Below are 27,276 nucleotides of genomic sequence, written 5' to 3' on the forward strand. Positions count from 1 at the left end.
ATATCTCTATAACAGAAAACAAAATATTTCTGAACTATTTTATAAATAGCTAAAATCCAAGAAGATAAAAATATGTACTTTATTGTGTGATATGCAACATATTCAGTTGCATATATAAATGAGGAAAGAGAATTTTGCCTCTTGTTCTATTTTACATTTCCTAAGAGAAAGTAAATTATTAACTCCTTATGGGTATATTTGTGTTCTAGATTCCTGAACTGAGTTCCTGGTCTGAAGATTTCATGATGTAAATCATGCTTATAACAGTGAAAAGAATTATACAAAGTAAGTCAGGTCCACCAAAATATGCTTGGAGTATGTAGACCAGAACTACCAGAAGGAAAACACTGGCCCCTATTACTACGTAATCAAAAATCTTCAGAGCAGTGTGTTTATTCTACTGAATAAATACTATTATTAGTGCTTATAGAATCAAAATAGGGTGCTAATGTCTTCCTACACCAGGTTTTCTTCTTCATCTCTGTTATTAGGATTCAAATGTTGAACACCGTCGCTGCTTTAGATGCAACACTAACCTTTTTTTTCCAAAAATTACCCTCTTCAAAAGTTTTTATATTTAAGAAAAGCCAAAAATAATTAGCATAAAACAATTATTTATGTCTTTGATGTAAAAGGTGTTTGGCTGTATTGTTGAAAATGAATCCCTTGGGATGCGGTAATCTTCATAACTTCTCCATTTAGAGTATCATCTTCAATTATTGTTATCAGTCCCTCAGCAATTATTGATGGGCTGAAAAAAAAAAAAGTTATTTCAGAATCATGATGTAATAGAACATATGAAAAGGACAAGTAAAGAAACTCAATGTAAATCTATATACCCTAAAAACTAAACAATATGGTATTTAAACAAATTTATTTTCAAGAAAAGCAGGGGTGCTATGAGTGTTTCAGGAGAGAAATTTAGTCTCCTCAATCAGGACATACAACATAAAGCAGCAACTTTACAAATCATCATTTGTTTGCTCTAGTTACTGCTAAATCCCTGTGGACATCCAGCTGCTACTGAGCTTCCTATCAAAAGTTTTCTCTGTCAGGGCAATGGACAGAAGTAATCCTTACACAATCCTCCGCAGCTTTTTGCTGTTGACTTATCCTGTTTCTGTAGCAGGACTGACATACAAATTAGCATAAGGAGAATTTTGTCACATGCCGTTTGCTGTGGTCAATAGGTGCAATATATTTTACATATGAAAAAGTGTGGGTGAAACAACACAGTCATACAATTTCCTTTATGCAGAAGTATCTGAGGAGCTAATTGTTAGAGACCAACAAAGTGTTAAAAAAATATCACTTTATGCTTGTCTTGTTCTCACACTCTTTCCTAGCTGTCTGCTCTTGGCCTTTGTTGGCAATACTGTAACGGGCTAGGTAACTCTTTGATCTGATCCACTATCATCGCTACTGCGTTCTTATGAACTTAGTCCAGTTTTGTCAGTTCTTGGTCTGATTTCTATCTTGGTTCACGTGCAAATTTTGTGGAAATTCAATACAAGTTATATATCTCACAACAAGTTTGATTAAACAAATTTATGGAACACCAAGGGCTAACAAAAACTAATACACCATCTTTAACTTGGGAATTTGATCTGCACTTTGCTGGGAAATGGGAATGCAGAAAGGGAAATATCACTATGTAGGTGATACTCTTAAAATAGCCTTAGATATCTGGCATTTGTTCCTTGTATACAGGATAACACATTTGATAGACTTTCATCTGAGGCAGCATTTCCCTTTAATTTTTCTGGAAGTGCTATTGTGTATGCTTGTTCTTCATTAGCAAAAGGCAAAAAAAACCCTGTATCTGACTTGACTTACTCCATCACGCCATAGAACTGCATCATATTTTTGATCTCATCCTTATATGAATAATATTGTCCCATATTCTCTTCTTTATCTATTGACTGAAGAATTGGTGTGTTGACAAATCCAGGACAAATTGTGTTGAGTCTCACTCCGTAGTTTTCCATATTAGCAGCTAACTAGAGAAGAGAAAAAGTTAGGCATTTGTCATCAACATTTTAAAACAGGATTGTGTAAGTAATTTTTTAAAGAATGAAATTTACCACTACGTACTTTTCAGCCATGCCAAGTAAGCAAATTTTGTTACTACTGATTGTTTTGTTTCAACACCTAAGTTTGAAGCACGTTTTCTCTAGTAATTGTACTAGATTACTAGGAAAAAAAAAAATCTGTTTTCCTGGGAGAACAATTCTACAAGAATTCAACACTCTTCTTTCCATGCAGCTGGTTTTTTTTATTCCTAATATTTTTGTTATTGGTGCCCTTAACATGTCATTAACAGTATTCTAGGGTGATGATATAACTCTCGTAAGCAAAACCAAGTAAAAAGTATCTCCCAAATGTATGCTTCCAATCTTATAAGAACTTTCTTATTAAAAGAAGACTATCTGAAATCAAATCAAGATTTAACTCTAAGATTGTATTTACCTCCTCATGTCAACAGAAATAGGATTTGGTCTCTACCCCTAGAACTGTAATGCTAAACCTTTCCAGCAGCTCTATTGTCCCGGCCAATGGATGAATCTATCACTGAGCATGTCCACTGGAAAGTCCCTGTGAACTCCAGGAAAGAGGGAGTTTTTTCAGAAAGCAGCTCAGGAACGTAAGCAGCACAAATTATTCTGGGAATGGTAGGACCCTTCATTTGTGGTGCTACCAAGGCACGTGTGTAGCAGAGAAGTCTGATCAGCATCCAGGCATATGTTGAATGCTGGATGAACTTTCTTAGTGGTGGCACAGAACTTACGAACTATACATGATATATCCAAGAATAACCATAATTGTTCCACGCTGAGTTCTATTTATTTTAACATTTAACAGGAATCCTTTCTGGTGTTCTGTAAATCACATGTCATTTTCATGATGTGGTAGTCTGCGCTTTTGGTCTGGAGAAGAAAAGAAACTGAAGTCCTAGATATTTTGTATCATACCTGTCCAACGTTAGGCTGTACTGCCTTTCCTGGTAAATACAGTGATTCGCTATGTTTATTATTCTTTTTCTCTTCAGCATTCTCATGTTCCACAGAGACAGCATTTCCTCTAATTTTCTAGCAGAACCTTTATTTTTGAACTGGTGATGTTTATATTATCATGAGAAAACAAAAACGGAAAACCAGGTGTCAGGTTCATGCTGTGGCTAACGTGTTATGTGCAACACTTATCCATACCAGTCTGTTTAGGTTAATCTAAAAAAGAAGTTATTGGGGTGAGGGCATAAAATACGGATAAGCTATCCAAATGATCATTTCAGGTACTTTATTCTGGAAATTAGATTGGAAATCTTATATGAGTAAACTATCTTTAAGCTTAGCCTATGAAAGTGTAATCGTATTTGCTCCCTCCAGGTTATTTTATCTTGCTGCTTGTTCAGTTTAACTAGAAAGTTTTGTAGTCAGAGCCTAAGACTTACTCTATGGTCATATAACATCTAACAGGTCCCATTGTGAATGTGTCATTTTGCATTTCCAGCGTATTAAGAGTTGGTAAGAACAAATAATGGTAAACATTTTCGTGTTCAAATCATTTTTTGTACACTTTAGTGCCTATTTATCATAAAAGAAGTCATCAGCCTGACTTACAAATAAGGAAACCAAAATGTTAAATGACTGAGATGGAGTTATGAAAAATATTTTTAAAGCTTGGATAAGAATTTGACTTTTGGTTTCCTCCCACTGTCCTTAAATTACTTTGCAACATCTTTCTTCCATGCTCCCAAAACCTCAAATAGGTCATAAACACACACATGCCTTACTTATTCCATCTTTGGATTCCCTTTGTGAAAGGAGGGAACTTCCACTGCTTCAGACACTTCATTTTCTTTAAGAAAATTAGTTCCAGTTGTGTGACAATAGAGAGGGAACATGAGAAACTTAGCATGTTCCCAAGGAGCTGCTGATACTGTTTTCAAAAACACATACTTACTGCTATTGACCGTGTGAATCCAATTACACCATGCTTTGTAGCACAGTACACAGGTTGGAATGCAGCAGGCATGAGTCCTTTAAAATAAAAAGGTAGCTGAATAAAGATGTTGAGTAATCCTATTTATGATTACCTTAAACACACATATAGGTCTATAATGTGAAATATAATTGATGGATTTGTAGAGATGCAACAAAATAGCTTAGTAAAAATTTGCAAAAGAAGAGTAATGAAAGAAGTATAACTTTTAAGAGGAAGAGTTGTATCTATGAAGTATGACTTAAAATGGAGGACAGGATCTGGAAGAAAACACTCAAGGATGAGATTTTTGAGCCTTCTTCTATGAATCTGTAAAGTATTTAAAGTATATGAAGTAAGTAAAGTATTTTAGATAAACTTTGATTGCTGATACCCTAGCTGCTGATATGTAAACTGGGCACCCGCAATTATTTACAGGGATTTCAGGGAGGAAGTATGGGAAAAGGTAAGTGAAATAGCAAAATTCATTTTGACTGCTGTAACTGATTTAATATTATCTTTTTAATATATCAAAACATAAATGTAATGTCTGACTTAAATCCCTTGCTTATATTGCTTCTGTGGAATAGTAACAAAACTTAGCCTCAGATAAAACTTTTCCGCTAGCCCTAATGCGAGAGAGAAGTATGAGTGTGCTGCACAGCTGACTGAAGCACAGTCAGCCAATACATCTGCCTGTGCAATAGTGTTACTGCTTATTTATTTGACGATGTGATTAGTACTATAACAAATACATACGCTTTTGCTTAGTGGTTTTTACTCAAAGGAGCAACTATAAACAAAGTAATTCAGACTTGATGCACCATCTGAGGCATTGTAAAAATTATTTTACTTACAATACTACTCTGGTAATATTTCATAGGTGATAGTTTTTTTAAAGATATTTAAATGACATAGGGAAGCCATTTTGCAATAAGCAAATGGAAAAAGCACTAAGAAGTGAATGTAGGACCTTAGTGCAGATAAGTGAGTAAACATTGTGAATGGAATGATAAGATGAAGACCTCAGATAGTGAGCAGAAAGAAACAAAAGCAAAGATGTGGATAGGAAAGCTTTTTGAATTATTTTCTAGATTGAATTAGACTGACTGAAGAGGATTTCATGGTATGGTACGTCCTACAGCGGGCCCTGTTCTGCAATGAAAAGCCAGGATGAAGATTTTTTGGAAGGGAACAGGAAAAAGGTAACAATCCTGGGTAATATCATTGCTATTCCCTGTAAAGAAAAGGAGAAGCAAAATGACTGCTAACATTGTGAACTTTTATGGGGGGAGTGGGAGAGCAAAGAAGTACTATTTATAGTAGAGAAGGGAGAGAACAGAGGTTTTGGAAGAAAATTAAGAACTTAATTCTAGTAAGACTGAGTTTGATGGCAAAAAGCTGGTCAAGAAGAGATGACAGACCATGAGTGTATATACATTTCTGCCCATTATGCCAACAATTTCCACTATACAATGACAGCTGAACTGGACCACATGGATGCTGTAGTTCCACCTAGGGTCTTGTGAGTAGCAAACCACAGCCTGTCCTGAAGTTAGAGGATAAAATTTGTCTGTGTTCCCGAATGTGGTATTGTAAAACTGGATACTGATTTTGATGCGTTAACGTTTGATTCTAATGGAAGTTATCCCAATTAATATCTTGGATATGTTTTTTCATTCTTCATATTTCATATCTTTAAGTGATACAATCAAGAAAGGCTGTGACTTATCTCAGTGGAGATGAAGAATATACTACCCAGCTTTAAGTGTGGATTTGCCAGAAAAATTATGTATGCCAGAGACTTGCGTGGGGTTTTTGCTCTGGAATCCATTTTGTCTGAAGGAAAAAACTTTCTAAGATGGCATATAGCTCTAATTACAGCTCTGACAGCTTCAAGGTTTTATCTTGGTTTAAATGCTATAATGGTGATCCAGTGAAAGCAACACTGTTATTAGTACTGTTCAGTGGTGGGAAATGAAGAACTTAACCTAGTGTCTGGTTGTTCTCTTAAACTCGTATTTATCTGCTTAGCTTGGATTAATGTGTTATGCTTCTAATTGAGAACTTGCTTTATGAGAAATGGTTTTTGTGTTGTCTCCTCTGGGTTGTGATTGTAACACAGGATTAATATTGCTCTGTTTGGTGACTTTTGATGATCATCGCCATTCTTCAAATAATTGGAAACATTGGACTATTAGCACATTAGAAATATTATGATACTCCTTTTTTAAACTCCTGAGTAGTTTTACATGTTTTAAAGAAAAAAAACAATCCCAATGAGACTGCAGTTAACAGACACACAAAAGACAAAATCTACTGGGAAACACAGAGGAAGAATTTAATTTTTTAAAATTTTTTTAAACATAGCAAGACAAATTACTTGAGAGGGAAGAGAAACTAAAGAAATAAACAAAGGAAGGGCACAGCTCACAATGATGAAGTGGAATAAGGTTCAAAGACTTACTTAAATGTCAAAAGACAGCAGGAATAACTAGGCAGGAAGGGAGGAACAAATAACTCATTTTTTTAAATCAAAGCCTTAAGACCAGTTCTTTTCTAACTGAAATTATTATTTTTGCTAAAATGGAGAACCAAGAAGAAATCAATTGACTCATTTTTAGCCAAAGCAGTGACAATGAAGACTAGTCCTAGCATCCTTCACCCAAAACAATGACAGTCCTGTCTCACTTTTGTTCCCGAGTTTGGTACCCAGATCAAGTATTTTCAGATGAACCACTGTGTGACATTGATCCTGCTCTGCCTGAGTACTTATTCAACCAGTGAGCAAAGGATGAGTTCATAGCATATTAGTTAAGGCATTAAATTTTTAGAAAATCTGGATTCTATTTGCTGCTCCTATGAATAGTTAATTATCTTATGCAAAGTGGAACGGCAGTGAAGCAGACTAGAGAACATTATGCACACAGTAACGGGGGGAGGAAGGGGAGGCTGTTCAAATGGATGATGATGGGGCAGTGTACTGCTGGAAAGTGATATATGTGGTTTTCAATCTTCCTTTGCAAGGGGAGGCCACTACTCCTGAATTTTCCTCTCTCTGGATGTTGCTGCATCACTGAACTGTTACATGAAAGGTGACAGGGAACTTCCTTCTCCCCTCAAACGATCTTCATTGAGAACCAGTTGGTGAATTACAAATGATTTCATGATGACTGAAGGTGCCCTTTGGTTTACCAAAAACAGTTCAAGCAGACCAGCAGTAATCCTGTGCGCCAGTGTTAACTGTGCTTTTTTTTGTTTTTCTCAGTTCCTGGCAGCTGACAGAGACAGTTCTTGCCCTTGATTATCCTCTTAGTCCCCGTGTTACAGTGTCGATACCACTGTACCATTTGAGATGTGATGTCAGGCTTCTCACTACAGCTGCTTATTTATCATGGTCAATAGTTTCAGTATCCCCATCTTAAGAAATTCCTGTTGGAGGGGGGAGATTGTATCAATAAGCTTGAATTGTATCAGTAAGCTTTGTTGAAACCAGTATTTCCTTTCAGTCCACGGAAGAGCTTTGACGAATACAGAATTAAGCATTTTTCCCCAGGTATGCTTTCCCACTGGACACATGTTGCCCTCAGAGATTTGAACAAGTCTCTTTTTTTTTATTTGAATAAGATATATTAGCTTTTAGATGACCTTTCCGCCCCCTGTTCTCTCCATGGGTGCACTGTTAGGCAGCTTGAGAAAAATGTAATTTCTGTTTGATAGTATCTTTAAGTTTCATTAATTCTTGGAATAGCATACTTCATATTTGGATGAGTGTGGCACAGGGAATACAAGAACCAAAGTCTGTTTTCTAACGTGGCTGTTGATCTCAGGGAGGCTTTGGGCTCATCAGAAAGCAGTGCTTCTACGCTATGATTATGCAGTGATGAGGCTCTATTCTCAGTTATACTTTAGACAGATATATTCACTATTAAAACATTTAAATATTCCATTAAAATATTGAAATTTTCTTTCGCTAATGTGATAATCACAGTATCGTGTGGCATCCTAAAACTCTAAATTTCATTGTTTCTGAAAAAGATATGTGAAAATGCTGAAAGGTAAGTTTTGGCAAACTGATGGAACCTATTTAAAAGCAAACCAAAAGTGCACTTCTCCATATGTTGGGAAATATTGCCAAACTAATTTGTTTTCCTTTCTATCTTAGGTTTGTTTTTATAAAATATACTTATCAAAGCCTATTGCAGCACGTAGAATACTTACAAATAAATAACATCTCAAGATTTAGCCATATTTGTTTAAATTAAATGTCTTTCCAAACCACATTACAGAAATCTCTTTTGTCGCCCGTAGGCAAAAGTCTGGATAAACAGTATGGAACATGCTTACAATGTTCTTTGAAGGCCAAAGCCTCTTTTGAAGAAGCGGATATGTAACTAGAGAAACAAACTAGGGGCGTGATAGTCCTACAGTGACGAGAGAATTGATTCTCTCATTCTTACGAATAGGGAGGGGGTACAAGATCACATTCATTATGTCAGTTATACTGCTGTGATCTGTGTCAAAACAAAGGAGACACAGAAATCCTAGCAAAAATTCTAAGCTGTGTCATTTCTAGGAAATTTTTTAACAGTGAAGTGAAGTCTCAAGGGAATAGTTTCTAAATTTTCTAACCTCGTTCCTGTGAATTCCGCTCAGCATCTTCTTTTTTCACAAAGGGCAGGGAAGAGAAGCTCTTCCGTGATGCTGTGAACCGAAGGTCCCAGTTGTACAGCCATTTACACTTTTGCTCCACTGTCTTACTGTGAGTCTTGCCTTTACTCAATGATGTTAAACATATGCTTAGCTTTGTTCTTGTAATATATATGTATGATCAAGTCTTAAAGAAGCCTGTTTGCTGTGAGAGGTACTTCAAGTATTTCTTTTGGCTGAAGCTCTCTATAGGAGGAGGACAAACTGGCTGCTTGTGGAGCCTGAGTGCTTGAAGTTGAGTGCAATTTAACCAGTGATAGGGCTGTACAACAGAAAGGTATCCAGATACGCTACACGTTGAGCAACCTCTCATAAAAAGCTAGCATGATCTGATGCTAAGTATTTTACTAGTTTTTAAGCCCTCTATGAATACTTTGATTTTTTTTTTTTTTTAAATCTGCTAGAACCCAGACAGATATAAAGTCAGTTTTACAGAATATCTTCTTGAAAGTATGAAGGTTATCAAAACAAAAGTGCATGAACGCACATGAATTCCCTTTCCCCCTTTACTTAATAAAAGTGTGTAGGTACCAGCCACCAAAAGGTAAGAGACAATGCTAAATTTAATTATATAAATAATCTCAGGAGTTAAATAGTTTTGTATGCTTTTTCTGTTCCTTCTAACTATTCTGTTAAACAAAATTAAAATTAACATATGTAGCTTCCTACAGAAGAAATTTTAGAACATTTTAAATTTGAAATGAAGTTTATTACAATTACAATTTTGCATTACAATGCAAAAACCAGCAGCCATTGGCATTATCTTTTATGGGGGCAAGTTCGCAGTAAAACACATTTCCCATTATCTCAGTTGTTTAGCGGCATTCCTTCCTCTTGATATGAATGCACGAATCTCATAAAATTAAGGAAGTTTTGTAGCTTTGAGATGCAGTGGGTTAGACACACAGTTAGTGTCTTGTGGAGACACTAAAGAAAGGAAGATTCAGTACTGGAAAGAAAGGTGGATGCTCTGGCTTTCATCCAGCTGAATGAACGTTTTAAGCATCCACTTCATAGGAAGCATTTAAGTAGTTCGGGGGGGGGGGGTTGGAAATATAAACCAGTAAGGCTTGGTTCTGTCCCTAGTTCAAATCATTGGCAAAATTCCCATGGTGAAGAACTGGAAACTAATTAGTGAGTAAAGCAAATATTATTGAATGTTACGTAAGCGCTAAATATAACTCTTCTTGCTGTTCAGCAAGACACAAGAATATTTGCTGTCTGCAGAGTGTATCTGATAAAATCTTGTAGAGAACTTGGACGGGGGGATCAAAACCACTCAAAAGTTTAATGATCCACAGAAGCTAGCTCTGAGAAAAGGAAACACCAGAAGAGAATGTTAAACAAGCCAATGGCAGTTTGCCTTTTATATATGGAGTAAGCTGCAGGACTTAGACCTTCAGACTGAAAGGAAGAATTAGGGTCACAAAGCACAAATAGTAGTAAATAAATAAATGATAAAAATCAGTGTATGTCAGCTTTTTTAATGTGTTTTTCCTTATGACCTTGGAAACAATTGCTAAATACAAACTATGTAAAAGCAAACAAAGCAAAGAACACTGTTTTTGACAGGTTCCCACAATCATTATGGCACAATGTTAATGTTAAAAAAGTAAGTACATAAATACAAATTTTAATCAAATAATTAAAATGGCACATATAAGCTCTTACCAAACCAAGAAAAGCCAAGCTATTAAGTCTTAAAATCAAAATAATTTTGTGTTCGAGACTAGTTAGAAATGGAATCAAACTGCTTGCTACCTTTGCTCTTTCTTAAGCACTGCATGGGCATCAGCACTTCTGTGAAAATGTTTAATCTTTTACTTGTGTTGATGAACTCTTGTACTGCAGTAGCAGTTTTCTTCAGGTTAATTTGGTCCCAATACAATGTCCATTTGAGCCAATGGAGATAAGCTTACTGGCACCAGTAGGCAATGGTAGGCAGTATTGCAAGTGCTGACTTAAAGGTACGTGGAGACTTTTAATAAAGGACCCATCACTCATATGAGACATGTGCATATATTAAATCAGATCCTCAAGATCCACAAGCGTTATGTCAATAGGGTGAACTGGACTTCTCATCACAACAGCCAAGGTTTACAGGAGGATTTAATAGTACTAAGAACATTCGCACCTATCGAGCACTAATCCCCATTCACACTCGGGAACTATGGCCACTGCTGTCTTACTGGCTTTTCATTGTTAAAACACATAGGAATACCCTGGAATAAAATGACTATTCTGCATGGATACCAAAGAAAGCACTGACAATCCAAGTGTAAGCCAGCATACGTATTATTTTTCCCAGACAGTATGCCAGTAGCAAGACAGAACAAACTCTTCAAACAAACAAGAGAGAATGCAAGTATTTCCCCACAAATTTTTTTGAGGAAGGGGGTGTGAGGTGCCATCATTCTCTATTTACCGTTTCCTCTTCAGTTGTGCTTTTTTGCTATGAGCCCAGCCCCCACAACCTGTGTACCTACAGGAAAGGGAGAAGGATTCTGCCTCACAACTGAGCAGCAATAACCCTGACTGACGTAGAAGCCATATAATTCTATTTTTATACCAATAAATTGAAATGCAGTTGTAGCATAGATAAGTAGTGAGCAAACAATGTGCTAGCTTAAGCTCAATGAAGTGTGACTGTTCATTTTATGGCTTCTCAAGCAGAGGTAGATCACATCTGAGAGGACTTGGAGCATGGGCAGAGTTGGTGTGTGACAATCTTCATTAATAAAGTAGATACAGTCTAATCTTAAATATTCCTACAGCTGTGCTCCTATGGAGTTGAATGGAGGACTTGCTACTGCTTCCTTGCCTTCTGTGAAAAAAGATTATCTGATTTTCCATATTTGATGCCCAATATATCTGATTATTTTTTATATTATAAAGTATTTAAAGTAACCCTGAATTCACATTAGGTCTACATATTAGACTTTGTTTCTTACACGCGGTGTGGTAGACATAATGTTTTAATTCAGCAGTGTTATTGAATAGTGTTGAATAAGCAGAATGAATTGAGGCTAGTTAGGTTTTGCTCAATGATGTGTGGCAGTACTGAAACCTGAAAAAAAACCTATTTACATCATGCTCAAGATTATTAAATATGAGACCGATAGGTTAGGAAAATTACTGAATTTTTCATTGAACTAAGTTTAACAAAGCAAATGAAAGTTGTGGTCCTTTGATATTACTTTGGTTGCTATGATGAAAACCAGATCAAAACGGGCATAAACAGGAAAGAACCATAAGAGAGAAGAAAAAGTGTGACTAATCAGTATGATTCATTTATTTTAGAAACAAACCAGTGAGTAGAAAGTGTTTATACAGAAAATATTCTTACCTGCCAAAGATGAGATATTAATGATTACTCCTCCATCTCCTCCATTGCCTTTTCTCATGTATTCTAGGCCGAGGTAGGTTCCTCTAATCACAGATGTCTGTTATAGGGGGGAAAGGGATGATTATGTTCAAAATATGTTTCTTTTGTGCTCCTGAAAACTGAATTTTACTTTAATTTGTGGTGCCTAGAACCTATATTGCTTTACCAGTGATCTTACTTATACTTGGAAGATTATAAACAGAGATGACATTCCACAGTAATGCAACTCAGTAACTTCAGAAGCACAATTGCAATGCATAGAAATAATAGCAACTTAATTATTTTTCTTATTAAGGTATCAATAATCAAACTAAAACGTTACAGCGTGAAATAAATGCTGTAAAGGAAATGAAATGCAGAATGTGTAAATAATTTATAGATGAAACACACACTTTACCTGAGGATATGTGGTGGATGAACTGATCCAATTCCCAGCATTTTTATTGAGACAAACTGCTCTACATTATAAAAAATGTAGAGACTGGATCTGAAGATAACACTAACACTAATAACTCCATTTGGCTCAAGGCATGAGATCCCTTTTTAGGATTAAGTTATATGTTATATTTCTCATCCCAGGATATTAAAAATCTGTATTCTTTTCTGACTGAAGTTACTGGACTTTTACCATTCCTCTCAAAAGAAGGTTAACACAGACAAATACAGATAAGGTAAAAAAGCATTTGAAGAGGTGTAAACCATAATATTAGCTGCAGCATGTGATTTCTAATTTTTTTTTTTTTTAAAGAAAGATCCTTGAGGAAGAAAATTTTACTGAGACCTGTATAATCTTGATTTCTTAAAATCTGTTTTTGAACCCTACTGCAGTCAGAACTTCTGCTGGGATTCATCTCGCCAAAAGTCAGACTTTTAAACTGAGACGGCTAAAGATACGCTGAGCCTGGGGTTATCAGCCTCCTAAACGAATCAAGTGGTTAAGTCTTTCTAAGCAAGTAAGTCATTTTGCCAGAGACTTTAAAAAGTGATAACAGAAAGGCATCAGACAGTGCTGCTAGGGTAAGATACTAACTTTAGTGAAATGTTGCAATATTACTGCATTAGTGATGAATTTCATAATTATTTACTGATTTTGTTAATCTCTCCATAACCAGTTCACATTTGGTTTACAGTTTCTACTTAAAATGAACAAATGTATTGAGTTACTTTTATTTTTCTGGAAATATTATTTCAGTTTTTAAATGAGAACCCAATTTACATTTTATTACTGTTTAGTGCTATTTATTTGACCCAAATAAATTAAGATGTGCAAAAGATGAAGTGGCCCTACAAATATGTTCACATCTGTGCACAACTACTTCACTAAGAGTTTTGATCAGGGAGGGTCTACAGAATTGTGAATCATGGAGAAGGAAATCTCCCAAAGTAATAAAAAAAAACAGTAAAAAAAAAAATCTGTATATGACTGAAACCTAATGGATAGTGGTTAGGTGTACTGGAAAGAAAAGGCTTTTAAAATCAGATCATTAAATATTTTTCTACCATTATTTAAATTCCCAAACCAAAATTGGAACAATTTAAAGATATGTATTACATTTCATTTTTATTAGCTGATAGTTTTAGACATACGTGTTATAAAACATAAAGTAAAAGTCCTAATTCAAGTTCAGTTGCCCTTCATGCTTATTGGTTTTAACAGGAATCAGATTTGGAAAAGGTCTTTTCCAACTTAAACGATTTTATGATTCTATGATTCTATGTCCTACTTCATTAATACTGCTTGTTCGTTGCCCAAGTAACATGAAGTTAAGCTGCCTATTGACAGAGATAAAAAAACTTGAGACCTCATTACCAAGTTTGCTTTGGAATTTCGGTAAAGAATCAGCTTTTTTCATTTTCTATAGTTGCAGCATTTTATGTGACATTTTCAATATCAATATATTTTCAGTATACCAATTTCCTGGAATAATGTAAAAAAAAAATCACAAAATATGAATAGTTTAAAGTTCACTTTAAACTTTTCTTAAACAAAAAATTCTCATAAAAACCCTTTTTAGTTTTCTCCTGGAAAGTTTTGTCTTAAGTAACATACTTCTAAAAATGTTTTGATTAATATCAAAAGAATGTTATTGATTAAATGTTTTAACAGAAACTTTCCAAAGAACTGTCTTCAGTGGCTTGTAAAATACCAAACTAAATCTGATTTGTCTCGCATGTCCTGGAAAGTTTCAGAGCTGTTATAAATGTAGCCAAGTGCTGTTTAATGTTGATTGTCACATGTAAATTTTAAAAGATTTATTGAAAACCAAGATCGTTAATGCCCAGTAGCATTGCTGTAAGGTATACTTATTCTGAACATAAACTCATTGTCAGCTCAACTGAAATTAGACTTGGACTTAAGGCTGGGTGGTGTTTTTTAATATATATATATATATATATACACACACGACAGGGTGTACACAAGACATTTTAGAAAGCAAGGGGTTAATGCTGTCTAGGGAGAGCAGGTGCAGGTCCTATCATGCCCTGGAGCAGTGGCTTAGCCTGCTGAACAGAAAAAGAGAATTCCACTCAGGATGATTAGAGGAAATAAATCAGTTGGAGAAGGAAGTAGCTTGGGGCTCCCTGAAGATTTTTCTATTCCTCCAGCCTTCTCATTCAAAGAGATAATAGAGCTAGATGAGTCTTTGGCCAAACCACAATTATAAGACAAGGAAAAAGTGGGTAGCTTGACTCTCCTGTCAAAATCACTGTACTGCTCTTTTTTCTCTCTAGACTCCATTAACTTAGCATTTCTTCAAGTGGCTGGGGAAGCCTCCTTTATGTAGGTATTGTGAGAGGTTGTCTTCAGAATTAATGCAGACTTTCATTCGGATATTACCCTTACACGTGCTGTTATCCTTGCAAAAAACTTCTCATCGAGTGTGGCTAATCTCGGGTGGCATGGTTATTTCTGATGTTTGGGCTGGCAACATAAAGAATTATTCTGGAGATAATCTCTGAACCAAATATACAGGGTGAGAGGAGCCTAGCTGCCTGCACACTCAGCAGATGGCACTTCAGATGAAAGGCGTGGTGTGATAGATCTCCCAGGAGATCTCCAGGAAAGAAAGTCCTCTCAATAGTCCTCCAAGGAAGACCAGCAGTGGCTGAACTTACTGTAGTATGAAAGTTGTACAATGCGTGCTTAGAAGTCTTAGTGCCTCTTTCCAATCGAGCCTGTCGATCCAGCTGAGTTAGTGAAGCTGGCTCTCATATCTGGGTGCCAAACACTCAAATGGGAAAGAGGTTTTCCAAAGAACAATAGCATGTTCGTTTTGTTATGAAATCCATCTTTGCAAGTGCATAAATTGCAGCCTCAGGCCTCCTCTCATATGAAATGCAACTTTGGATTCCTATTTGTTGACGTCAGAATACTTCATCTGAATTCTAGAAGAAAGCTTATCAGCTATTACTTCACTATACCATGAAATACTAGAAAGTAAAACAGGCAAAAGAGTAGGAAAGTAGTCAAATTTGAAACTAAGTGCAGGTAAAGTGAAAACTGGGACAGCCGACTCTCACCTAGTTTTTTTGCTCCTGGCTATTGAAAACTAGTATCATTAAAACCAGAAAGTAATCTAAATAGTTATCCTCCTAGCTGTTGAAAAACCTGTAATCTTAGTGATACTGCTGTTTGTTTTCTAACCAAAGTACAGTATTTTACTATAGCACATAATGAAGATGGACCATTAAGGTGCACTGCAGGTCTGAGTGTGCTCCCAAGCGAGGCAATTTTACTCTTCAACAGCCAGTAGAAAATGAGTAGTGAGTGTGGGAATATCTCCTAGTATTAGCTTCTATAAATTGCAGATTTAAATTAGAGGAGATCTGAAGCATTCTGAAACACCATACAGTAATAAACCCAAAACTTAGTATCTGACAGCATGGTGAACTTCGCAAAATAATTGCGCAAATACTCAAAACATTTGCAGTTGCTTTTGGAAGCATCACATCTGTAATCAGTAACTTATTTAACAAATTGTTAAATGGCACTTTAGGTATTAGTGTCAAAATCAGAAACAAAACAAAAATCTGTGATTCTTGACATTTCTATGTATCCCACAGCTGTATAGTTTTAATTGTATTGTTCTAAAAGAAATCATATATTGAAACTCGGATTCTAATAAGACTCCAAGTCTTCAATAGAGACCCAATTCATTTTTTTCTGGCGTTAGGAACCAGTGTTAGCTAGTGTTGTACAGTGTTCTTGTATTCCAACGTTGCACCTGTAAGTGAATTTTCATACTCTGTGTTTCATTTTAGCTTGGTCTATTAAAAAAAAAAAAAAGTGTTCTTCAGTGATGGTGCCCAGAGCATCGTTAATTGTCATCGTTTGTAAGTGACAGCTGCTTTGAAAGTAATTTAGTACACAGTGCTTTTTTTTCTAGTGTTTCAAGGCAGGTCTTCCAACTGACATAGTTTCTTATACATATTTAATACAGTTTCCCTTGCCACTTCTTGTCTGATACTTCTGCTGTCTCCTTATGCATGCTCATATTTTATGCTGAGAAACTATATCTACAGTCCTTCAGTGCTGAAGATGACTACTCTATTGTTATCAAGGTGATAAGGCAATATGAATTCCTTTGAGAGAACAAAATGGTAACCAGTAATCGGTCCTAACATTATATGTAGGTTTCTGAGCTGATGTAGCTCAGTGCGAGGGATACTTAACAAAAAACAAATGAAAGAGCCATTGACTTGTGGTTTCATAAAGCAGGTTCGCACAGAGCTGGAATTTGACCCAAGATCATTCAACTTTTATACTGTGATGTTGTAGATTGATGGCTATCTATAAGGAAACATTTCAAAGTACTTTATGACTTGCATAAGACAAACTTCAAAAGTCTGAAACTAAGTGCTGCTAGTGATATCCATGGAAAATTTTAGCATTTTGCTGTTGGACAGAGAGGTGGGACTGATTTTGTCTTTAATGTCGATTTTTTTTAGGAAGCAGACAGGTTGTAGCAAGCATGCAAGTCCCTTGGCATTCCTACGTATGGGTTAGTTTACTTGCTATGTGAAATGAAATTGCAGGCTCTTGAGTTTGAATTTGCAGCTCAAACTGTGGAAAACAAGAAGCCTAGGGAGGGAGAGGCAGAAAGGAGAAAGGAATGTGCAGTAGGATTTGATCATTTACTAGAAATCAGTAGTTTTTGTACAATGTGGGAGTGAAATATTATGTTTTAGTGTTTAACTGTGCGGTTTTCTTTACTTTCCCCTTCCCCCACCCCATTCCTGAAGGATGTAGGAGTAGTATTGCATTTTGAGTAGCTGAGCTTAAGTAGTTCTTAGTTCAAAGAAATTTGCTTTTCATTGTACTTCAACATTGGTTACTGTAAACATACTTTAAAACTGTAAGCTGAGAAGTTCATTCACTTACTGTGCAATTAAGGTAAGTCTGTGTCCTTCCTAGTGCAATGTGAACAACAGAAATAGCTATACTTACAGGCTTCCTTATGCACTTAGAGGACTGACCCTCATGCCACTGCTTTCAAGGTAAGTGGTACTTCTCACTTTTTGGTGCCCACATCTCTCCCTAGGCACTTAGTCCTCCTTCTGACATCAAATTATGCTGAAGAATAAGGAACTAAGCCATTGAGCAACAGAGCTAGTGTATTTCTGGTTGTCTTAGAATGCAAGCTTCGTAAACTAGTTACCTATGCCATTTTATCCTCTACAGATAGCACCCTTTTTTTTTGTTTCTATGTTGGTAGCATTAAGAAGCAGTGCTTGCCTCCATCTGTACTGCGGGACCTGGTGGTAATTCCCACCTGCTGAATCCAGCTGTGTGTCCTGGCCACGTTATTTTGGGATGAAAGTTCAGCCCTTGTCATTTCTTCTGGTACACTGGGAAAGGAGAGCAAGGGGTATGGACCAGAAAGTTGCAGCATGCTCGCAAGGGATCCCTTTTACGGCTTGCACAATGGAACAGATCATGAAGTCTTTGTCCCAAAACTAAATAAAATGAATCACTTCTGAAATTTGCCTAGTTACCTTTCTGGTTCCTGCCAAAACATTAATTGGCCTTTTGAGGAATAGTTCCTTACTGATGAGCAAATGAATTTATTTTGCAAGGTTTGCTAGTTGCTAGAGCTTTTATTTCACCGTGAGCTATGTCGAACAGAGCCACACGTATATATACAGTGTTGCATTCTCTTCTCTGTAGTACCAATCTAAGTATTTTGCAGGGACAAACCCTGAGTTAGGTAGGCTTCATTTTAGAAAAGGACTTTTCTAAATTCACAGAGACTTGTTACCTTTGTCATTTATGGAAATAAATTATGCAAACCCATGAAAAATGTAAAAACTTGGAATTGTTGGGTACTGCCACATTTTGCCTTGTAATGAAGGATGTGACTGACATGTACCTGAACGAATTTTACATGTGGGCAACACTTTAATTGGATCCCATAAGACTGTTTTTTTTTTTTTTTTGGCATGCCCAAGTTATGGCCTGCAATTTAAAGTTTTGCCAGAATAATGTGTTAAAATGTGCACAATCATCACATAAACAGGAGATATTTGTGATTTTGCTGTCAAATTCTTTCGTGAGTCTATTTAATTTCATTTGGGGAATCAGTTAAATATACCTGCAAAATAATTAATATTTTGGCATAAGAACATAATAAGATAGCCAAAATGTTCTGTAAAGTGCTTCTATACTTTTGATTCAGGTAATATTTAAAATGTGAACATATGTGATACCAGTACTGCTACATTTAATTGTATACTGCAACCTACATCAGTTTTCAGAAACCTTTGATACAAGTACAAAAAAGGAACTTCCAAGTAAATTTGGGGATTATCTTAGTATAAATTGTGCTAAGTGCATTTGTAAGGAGAAAATATACTGTAATTATAGCAGCCACTATAATTACAGTGGTTCCAGAAAGCCTACATCATCAACACAAGACAAAATTAGGGAAGCTTCTTAGAACACTAAATTGTGTTTAACTAACGTATATGTTCAAGGCTCATAAAGATGTGGGTGCTTTTTTTTCTTTAGGAAGAGGAAAAAAAAGCCAGATTATAAAATTTCTGGATTCCTTAGGCATAAGTTCATATGAAGTTGAACACAAGAAACACTGTTCTTGTCATGCTGGAGGACTGTAGGTAGGACTCTTGATAACAATGTATGTGTCATATGTCCTTGTGCTGTTCTGTGCATGGGGTGTGTGTGTATGATGGACTGTTGAAACTACGCTGGTAATATCCATTTAAAATGGAATTTGTGTATGGTTGCCAAGATCTTTTTTTATATACCATAATGACAAGAGTGCACATTCGTATGGGTATGAGTAGTTGAAGCTGCCATTGATCAAGCTGATATCAATCAAGTCAACACTATCAGCTTTCGAGTTTTGAGGTGAGGAATGGATAGCATTGCTGGAATCATAGAATCATAGAATACCAGGTTGGAAGGGACCTCAAGGATCATCTGGTCCAACCTTTCTAGTCAAGAATTTGCACAGTGTAGACGAGATGGCCCAGCACCATGTCCAGCTGAGTCTTAAATGTGTTCAGCGTAGCGGAGTCAACCACTTCCCTGGGGAGGTTATTCCAACGATTGACTGTTCCCATTGTGAAAAATTTTCCTCTCATGTCCAATCGGAATCTCCCTTGGGAGTAACTTGTACCCATGAATACTTAACTAAAAAAGTTAATAGAAATATTAATAAAGTAATGAAAGGGTGGATGTTGTTTAGCAGAAAATATAGCAAAATGGTGGAAAGTACTGCAACAAAAATCTCTTTTTAGCGGTTGATACTCTTCCTTCCCACCCCCACCCCCACCCCCCCCCCACCCCCCCCGCCATGTTTATCAAGCTGTGTTTTCTTGCTCTCAGGAAACTGTAATGGATACAAGTAGGAATTGGATTTTATTCCCTCTTTTTTCCTTCTAAATTAAGTCCCACTTTTTGAACCTGCTTCTTCATTTCTGTTCTTCATGCTTTCTCAAGCAGTACTATCAGGGAACTTCCTTACACTCCTTTAAAAATGTTCCTGAAGACCAACTGGTTCTGTGAACTGTTTTAGCCATAAAGAACACACCCCATATGTGTTTGTTCTGATTTATCTTGTTCTGTACTGCTCTACTTATGTACTTTGTACTTTAAACTGGGGCAGAGAATATTTGTTGTATCAATATATAAATGATACCACTAAGATGAAGACTATCATGTAGGTTTTTTTTTTTTTCCCCCCCTTTTTTAAAGTAGAAAACATGTGCATAATGTGTATCAAAATGAGTTGCCATAGAAGTTATTCTTTTTCTTAGGGGTAATACAAAGGATACTTAAAATGTCTGACATCAGGGAAATAGAGACATTTTAAAATCATGTATTTCATACATATTTTGCTCCTTTCTCTACAAGAAGCAAAAAAATATTTTATGGAACCAGCCAATATAACATATTACATGCAGCAGCTGTTATTCTTCCATTGTTATAATTAAAAAGCAAAAAGTAAAAAATGTTGTATCTTGGTTTATGGAAATTGCCGTAACTAGATAGAAATACCCTACGGAAATAAGCTAGTTAGTTGACTCAAGGTTGGACAGGGAAAGAACATTCAAATCAAAAGATAAATTAGGATATTTGGATCTTAGAGTGCCCTTGATTTAACCCATATGGCTGTACTTCTACTCTGCTTGGACATTTTAGATGTTCTTATTCCAGTCACGAGCATGTATTGATGAAATTTTTCAACTTTCAATTATGAATTAAGTCATGAAGACATTTATGCTGAACTTACCTATACAATAATCTATAAACTATATAATCCTCCTTTTTCTTAATTTTTAGGGGCAGTAGCTTGATGGTTAAGCGTATAGATTTTTAAGACTTGGATTCCAGTTTTTCTGCTATTTGAGGTAGTTCAAACCCACCTATGGTCTGCTTCAGCCCAATCACTGGTGATAAGACAAAAAGAATAGCAGAAGGAGGTTCTCGGTGCCTTCTGTTTGAAGCTCTTGGCATTGGAAAATTGTCTGGACATCACTCTAAGTTAGGATATTTACCTGGATATTAAATATCTTCAAGATTTGCTGATCAGAAATGCCTTCATTTTTTAAGCTGAATTTAAAGGTGAATCACAAACAAATATGTTTCTCACATGGACTTTAATTTTTCTGGTGATGACTAACTATCTGTGCTTGCAAATTTGACAGGTGGATGGCTGCTTACAGTAACTTATATCCTGTGTTAAACCAGGCACAAAAATAAAGAGAAATCAGTCATCTAGAACACAGGTAAAGTCGTCTTTCAAATTCAAGGTATCTGTACTAATGAATATTGATGTTGAATAAAACTGAGGATGTCACACTCCTGTTACTTCACAATATGAAGTTTCCAGATGTTTAATTTGTCAGAATATTTTAGAAATGAAAGAGGGAGAAAGAAATATGTGTAGTTAAATCTTAAAGAAAATGTGAAGAAATGGCAAAGGAAATTGAACAAATGTATTTCTCTTATTGTGGAAATTTTAATCTGTGGTCTCAGTTCAGTCCCTTCCAAGAATAAGCAAATTTGACCTTGGATAGATATAAAACATCAAGAAAAACTATTATTAAATCTAACTTTTTTTCAATACAGATTTTCCCATTAATTTTTCTATAACTTGTCTCATATACAGCATGTGTTATTTATCCTGGTGTGTTTTTTTTTTTTTTTTTGTTAGTTTGTTTTCATGGAGGCATTAGGATTCAAAGGCTCAGGTACTTTTGTCCTTAAAACTTTTGACAAAAACAAACTTTTAATTTTCTTATCATGAGCTTTCTTGTTACATTGACAAATTCCAACTGACTGATTGCAGAAAACTCCACATTGCACTCTTCCAAGCTTCCTTTTGCCACTTTCTTTGCAGATCTAGATTGTAACACTTTGTAAGTATGGTCATAGGGGTGACTTGCTGAATCACCATCAAATTAGAACTTCGCAGCTGGTAGAATACAAGCTAGTCAGAATTTTATTAATCTAGAAAGTTGGTCTTTCCTTTAGAGCTTAGATCTAGCAGTGTAGTCTAAATTAAAAAAAAAAAAAAAATCAACTGAGAAACAGATATTGTGGTCTCGCTTGATGAGATACCAGGTAATATCAAAGACCTCGTAATAGTCTGTTTGAAAATAAATTTTACAGGCTCCTTGAACATACTGGGTTTTAGCAAGTCCTTTTAAGTGGTGTGCTTCTATCAGTGATGATGGTGAAATGGCCTACATTAAAAGCTCAGATTGTATGCTTGCTTTACTGGTGAAGAAAATGTGGAGCTCTTGGTGGAACAAGTTTTCTTGTAATACCAACAAATGGCAACTTATTCTCTAATGCACACCAGCTGAGTCTCACAAGTAACTAAAATGTTCTAAAACATTCATATAAACAGACTGACCTTCTGCAGATGCAGCTCTACTGCTTTGGGCACCAAATTGTTACACCTACCTGGGATTTCATTGGGTTTTATAGAAAGAGAATTTTGTCCGGTGTCAGCCTGAGTACCTCTATACAGTGCTGTACATCTTGGATAGACAACTTAAAGGATCCACCACACACTTTTTTTTTTTTTTTTTTGTTAGTACCTATGCAGTTATGTGGTTATTGTTTCAATAGATGTGTTTACCAATCCAACAACTCATGTTCTGTGTTTTGACACAATCTGTAGAAGTCAAGGGCTGTTAAGTGTATTCGAACATTAAATAAAGTATGAACACGTGAAAGGAGATAATGCTTACCAAGTTAATTTGTATAGTGCTTTCCCAGTCCTTCTCATTGTTCACACCAGCATTATTAACCACAATATCCAGCCTTCCAAAATGTTCAATTACTTTTTTGAAAGCACCTATAGTAAGATCCAAGGGTGAAATTTCTTAGCACTTACGGAAAGTAAGATATAAAAATACAATGCATGCATAGAAATTAATGTTTTATTAGCCTACCAAAATGTCTTCACTGTTTTCTTAACCACTAATGAGCAACATGAAATCAAATTCTTTATCTAACCATTCATCGATATTAAACATATTCAGGAAAACTGAAAGGATTAAGATGCCATAGTTGCCTTTTCATTCAGTTTTATAATGCCTGATAACAGGAGCTAATGAAAGTTCTTAGCACCCATACATTTTGTATTAGATAGGATGTTTGGCACCCTAATTATATAAATCGAGCATTTATAGCTTGATTTGTAACAGTTCGATATTGCTAGTGAATTCAAGATTTGGCACCACCTATTTTAAATGAAAAAATAAAAGCTTCGTGTGTTTGGAACAATTTTCTTTATTGAGTCTGAATTTAACCTAAGAATGCAATTCTTATTCAGTGATATAACTAATATGAATCTTTCGACTACAAATAACTTGTCATAATTCTTGTTTAAATTTATCCATTTATGAATAAATTGTTATACATCCTAATGTTGATGAAAATAGTGACCTGTCTTCCGAAGAATTTCAAAATAAAGAACTGGGAAGCTTCCACAATGACACTGTGTTCTCCCAGGTGACAGGGTTGAACTAAGATAAAAGATGTGTATGGAAAAACATGATGATGTCATAGTGATAAGCAAACTCATCTAGGCTGGCTCTGCTTTCACAGGATAGCTGGATGAGATGACCTCCAGATGTTCATTCCAGACTAAGATTTTCCATGACTGCAGACATTATCTGACATGTATGTATAGCTTGTTTTTTTTTCCCCTCCAAATATTGTTCCTCATCACTAAATATTTATTACTATGTAAACCAAGATACTACCCCCCCAAGATTGCTTTAAAAAACATTGTTTGGTGACTGACTAAAAATTTAGAGTATTTCAGGTATACTAAAATTATGCTTGACAGGCCTTAAAGAAACCACTTCACTAAAAGGTGCCCATCTTAATTCTCTGATCTTTAGTCTTTGGCTATTAGTGTCAATCAGGAGCATAGCAGCAGCTTTGAGACATCTACCTTTTTTGCAGCAGTTGCAGGGGTTTACGAAGTTTTTTTTTTTCTTGCACCACACGGTCTTTACTGTTACAGGCTTTTCTTTGCCTGAATGCTGCAGGTCCATCACAGTCATCATCTTGTCATCAGAACAAGAGCTGGGCAGCTGATGGGAAAGGTTTTATGCGTCCAACTGCCTTTATTGTACAGATTTTTCTAATATTCTTATTCTGTACTAGAATATTTTAATATTACTAAAGCCTGTATTTTTGGCTGTCTGCCTTTTTGGCTTTTTTTATGTTTGTTGCTAATTGATTCTCTGGTTTCTCCACTTAACTCTTTAATTGCTTCTCATCTTTCCAATCCTGCATCAGCAAGGGCAAATGAAACCCTTTGACTTTATTAGGAGCAGAACTGATTATTTAACTTAGTTTCAATTAGTAAAATAAATACAATTTGGGTCCTCAATTAGCTTCCAAATTTTGGAAACTGGCTCTCTGATTCCCTGTGAAGCCTTCTCTAAATAGCATCTTTCATCAACCTCATTCTTAATAGAATCTATTGCCTTCAAAAAGCACCATGGGTAATAGTACTTTTGCCAATTTTTTGTTTATTAAATTCACACAGTCTTGACTAAATGCAGTTTTCTAGTATACACATTAAGAAAAGAGCCAAATGCTTTTCAGCTGTTTGCATATCTATGTTAAAATAAAGAATGATTACCACATTTGGAATATTTCTGGTAGAAGTTTACCTGCCTACAGTAACCCCATCTATTACCTATCCACAAAAAGAAGAATCTCATTATAGATTCTTAATAAAGTTATCACATCAGTGTAAATTGACTTGTTCTTCCCTTTTGAATGTAGAATAATTCTGTGTTTACATTGCACGCTACTTAGTGCTTATGGAATCATAAAAATTAATAGCAGATGATCCTATGAAATATTGAATGAAGAGAAATGAAAAATGAAGAGGAGGATCCATTTTAAAGAAGAGGTAAGAAAAACAGTAGAAAGTAAGTACAAACACCAGTTATATGTGAGCTTCCTAAATATTCATGGAAAGCAAAAGTAAATGTATGGTGATTTTTCAAAAGTGGGACAAGATAGAAGATTTTTGTGGGGGACTATATGAAAGAGCCACCAGAGAAAAAAGCACAGGCAAGACTTGAAAGCAGATGAAGCAGCTGATTTCCTGCAGATAAACCTTATGTACCTAGATACTAGTTCTAGTACTGTGACTTGCTTCATACTGAAAGGGCTAAAGTTAAACTAAGAGAAACTTCATTCACGCACATCACCTTTAACATAAAAAGCAAGTACAGGACTTGACATATCCACTAAGAACTTTAAACACTAGGAGTGAAATTAATCTGAGTTTATTAAGTGGTGGCTTGCAGTTACAAGTGAAAAAATAGGAAAATAAAGCAGTAAAAAAAAAAAAAATCCAACCAACAAAACCACTAAAAAATACCCCAGAAACCCCAAAAGCTTGTAAGACATGATTGCAAATTTATGCTAAGAAACCTGCAGCAGGAATAATGCAGTATCAGAGAAGCATAAGCAGCAGCTGCCCGTTTTCGCTCTCGCTCTTTGCAAGAGCCCATCCTGATCCTACTCTGATGGCTCTTTTCCTACTAACTTGGTTCCAAAACCTCCCCATCCTCCTCACTCCAGTTCCCAGTGCACACCCTGTTGGTCCTGTACTAGCCTGGCACTAAAGAGGGGAGGAATCATGGAAGAGAAAGCACACTGAGGTAACACCCATGCTGCAGCACATGCTATTCCTACCCCTAGGATGCTTTTTCTTGCTCCTAGGTTACTCCTCTCACTTGGAAAAAAAAAAGTCAATAATCAACCTAGCTGATAAAAACTTTGTTTGCTACTTAGAGCAGATCTCAAATTTAAAGTCCACCATATCTCTTACAGGCAGACAATGTCAAGCTCTGGAATTAGGCATAATCACGCTAGCTCGGTGCAGCGAACAATATTGCCGAATTCTGAACTAACTGCACTCTTTTGTGAAAGAGGAGTGGATATGCTCAGTCACCACTGTTAAGAAAGTTGCCAGTGAAGTGTGGTGAATAAATGCAGAACTGAAAATGTTCACATCTAGCGTGGCACAAATGAATGTGGGGAAAGGGCACTGACAAAAGTGATGTCAAAATCTGAACCTGAGTCACTACCTATGAATGTATCTCTTTAATAATTAAACTTTGCTGAAGTGACGTGCCTGTTATGAAATATGGTGAAGGGTACATCAACATTATACGATGCTCTAAGAACTCAGTAGGGAACATCATTTATTCACTAAGTGAAAACGTAAATGCAAATCATACATGAGGGAAGCTCCTTGCCGTTCCCTGCATCTGCAAAACCTGTGCGAAAGGTTATCAACCCATGTTTAACACCGTGATAAAGCAGTGTGCCGTCTTTTGCCACTTCTGCTTTCAGCTGCAGCAGCACAGGTTGAAAGCGTGCTGTATGGAAAGAGCACTGCAACCCAGAGCAGAATTTATTACTCCTGTGATGAGGGAATGCAGCTTGGAGTCTGTACTGAAACCTCATAAAAAGCAAGTCCGTGCTTTAAAGTTCATATATATTGCTCATAAAATAACAATTATCTTCTACAGAGGCTTTCATGCAAAAATATCATACACAGCACTCAATGGAAGTGATTTCTTTGGCTTTTCTTTACGATGTGCCAAGTAACATGGTGAAATACAGGCATGCTGGTAGTAATATTTGACATCTGCAGGTTCAGAAACAAATCCTTTTTGAGTCACTGTCAGAAGCGATTGGGAGTAGGCTGTCCTCCAGAAACCTTAATTGCACACGTATTGGTGCAGCAGCCCAGGCTCTGTCAGGTTGCTGCATGTTGAGCCGGAGCGGACAGCTTCCTCCTTACCTTGCAGCTGCTCCTGGTCCGTAACGTCGCACTGGATGAACACCGTCCGCTGCGCTTCGAACTGCTCGTCCAGGGCCGCCTTGCTCTCCTGCCCGGCCTCGGAGTTGCGGTCCAGCAGGGCTACCTGCCCGGGAGGGAGGGAGGGAAGGGCTGAGCGGCGGGCGGACGGACCGACGGACGGACGGACGGCTGCCGAGACGAGGCGAGGGGGCTGCCGCCGCCCCGCGCCCGCGGGTGCCGGTGGCGGGGGGCAGAGGGGAGGGGGCCCTTGCCGGGCCTTACCTTCGCGCCCTTGCCCAGCAGCGCCTGGACGAAAGCCCTGCCGATGCCCTGCGCCCCGCCGGTGACCAGAGCCACCTTGCCATTGACGTGCAT

General features: G+C 36.5%; 1 protein-coding gene across 1 annotated transcript; it reads right to left on the bottom strand.

Moving 5' to 3' along the window:
- Positions 1-80: 80 nt before the first annotated feature.
- On the bottom strand, positions 81-27,276 carry HPGD (15-hydroxyprostaglandin dehydrogenase; the record flags this gene model as incomplete). Its single annotated transcript, XM_082316589.1, is given in 7 exon segments — positions 81-751; positions 1,837-2,000; positions 3,964-4,040; positions 12,038-12,134; positions 22,802-22,908; positions 26,902-27,150; positions 27,153-27,276. Coding segments are annotated over 7 exon segments (954 nt in total). The 3' UTR covers positions 81-615.

This window comes from Platalea leucorodia (genome assembly GCF_965183815.1).
Source record: "Platalea leucorodia genome assembly, chromosome: 6".
NCBI classification, from domain to species: domain Eukaryota; kingdom Metazoa; phylum Chordata; class Aves; order Pelecaniformes; family Threskiornithidae; genus Platalea; species Platalea leucorodia.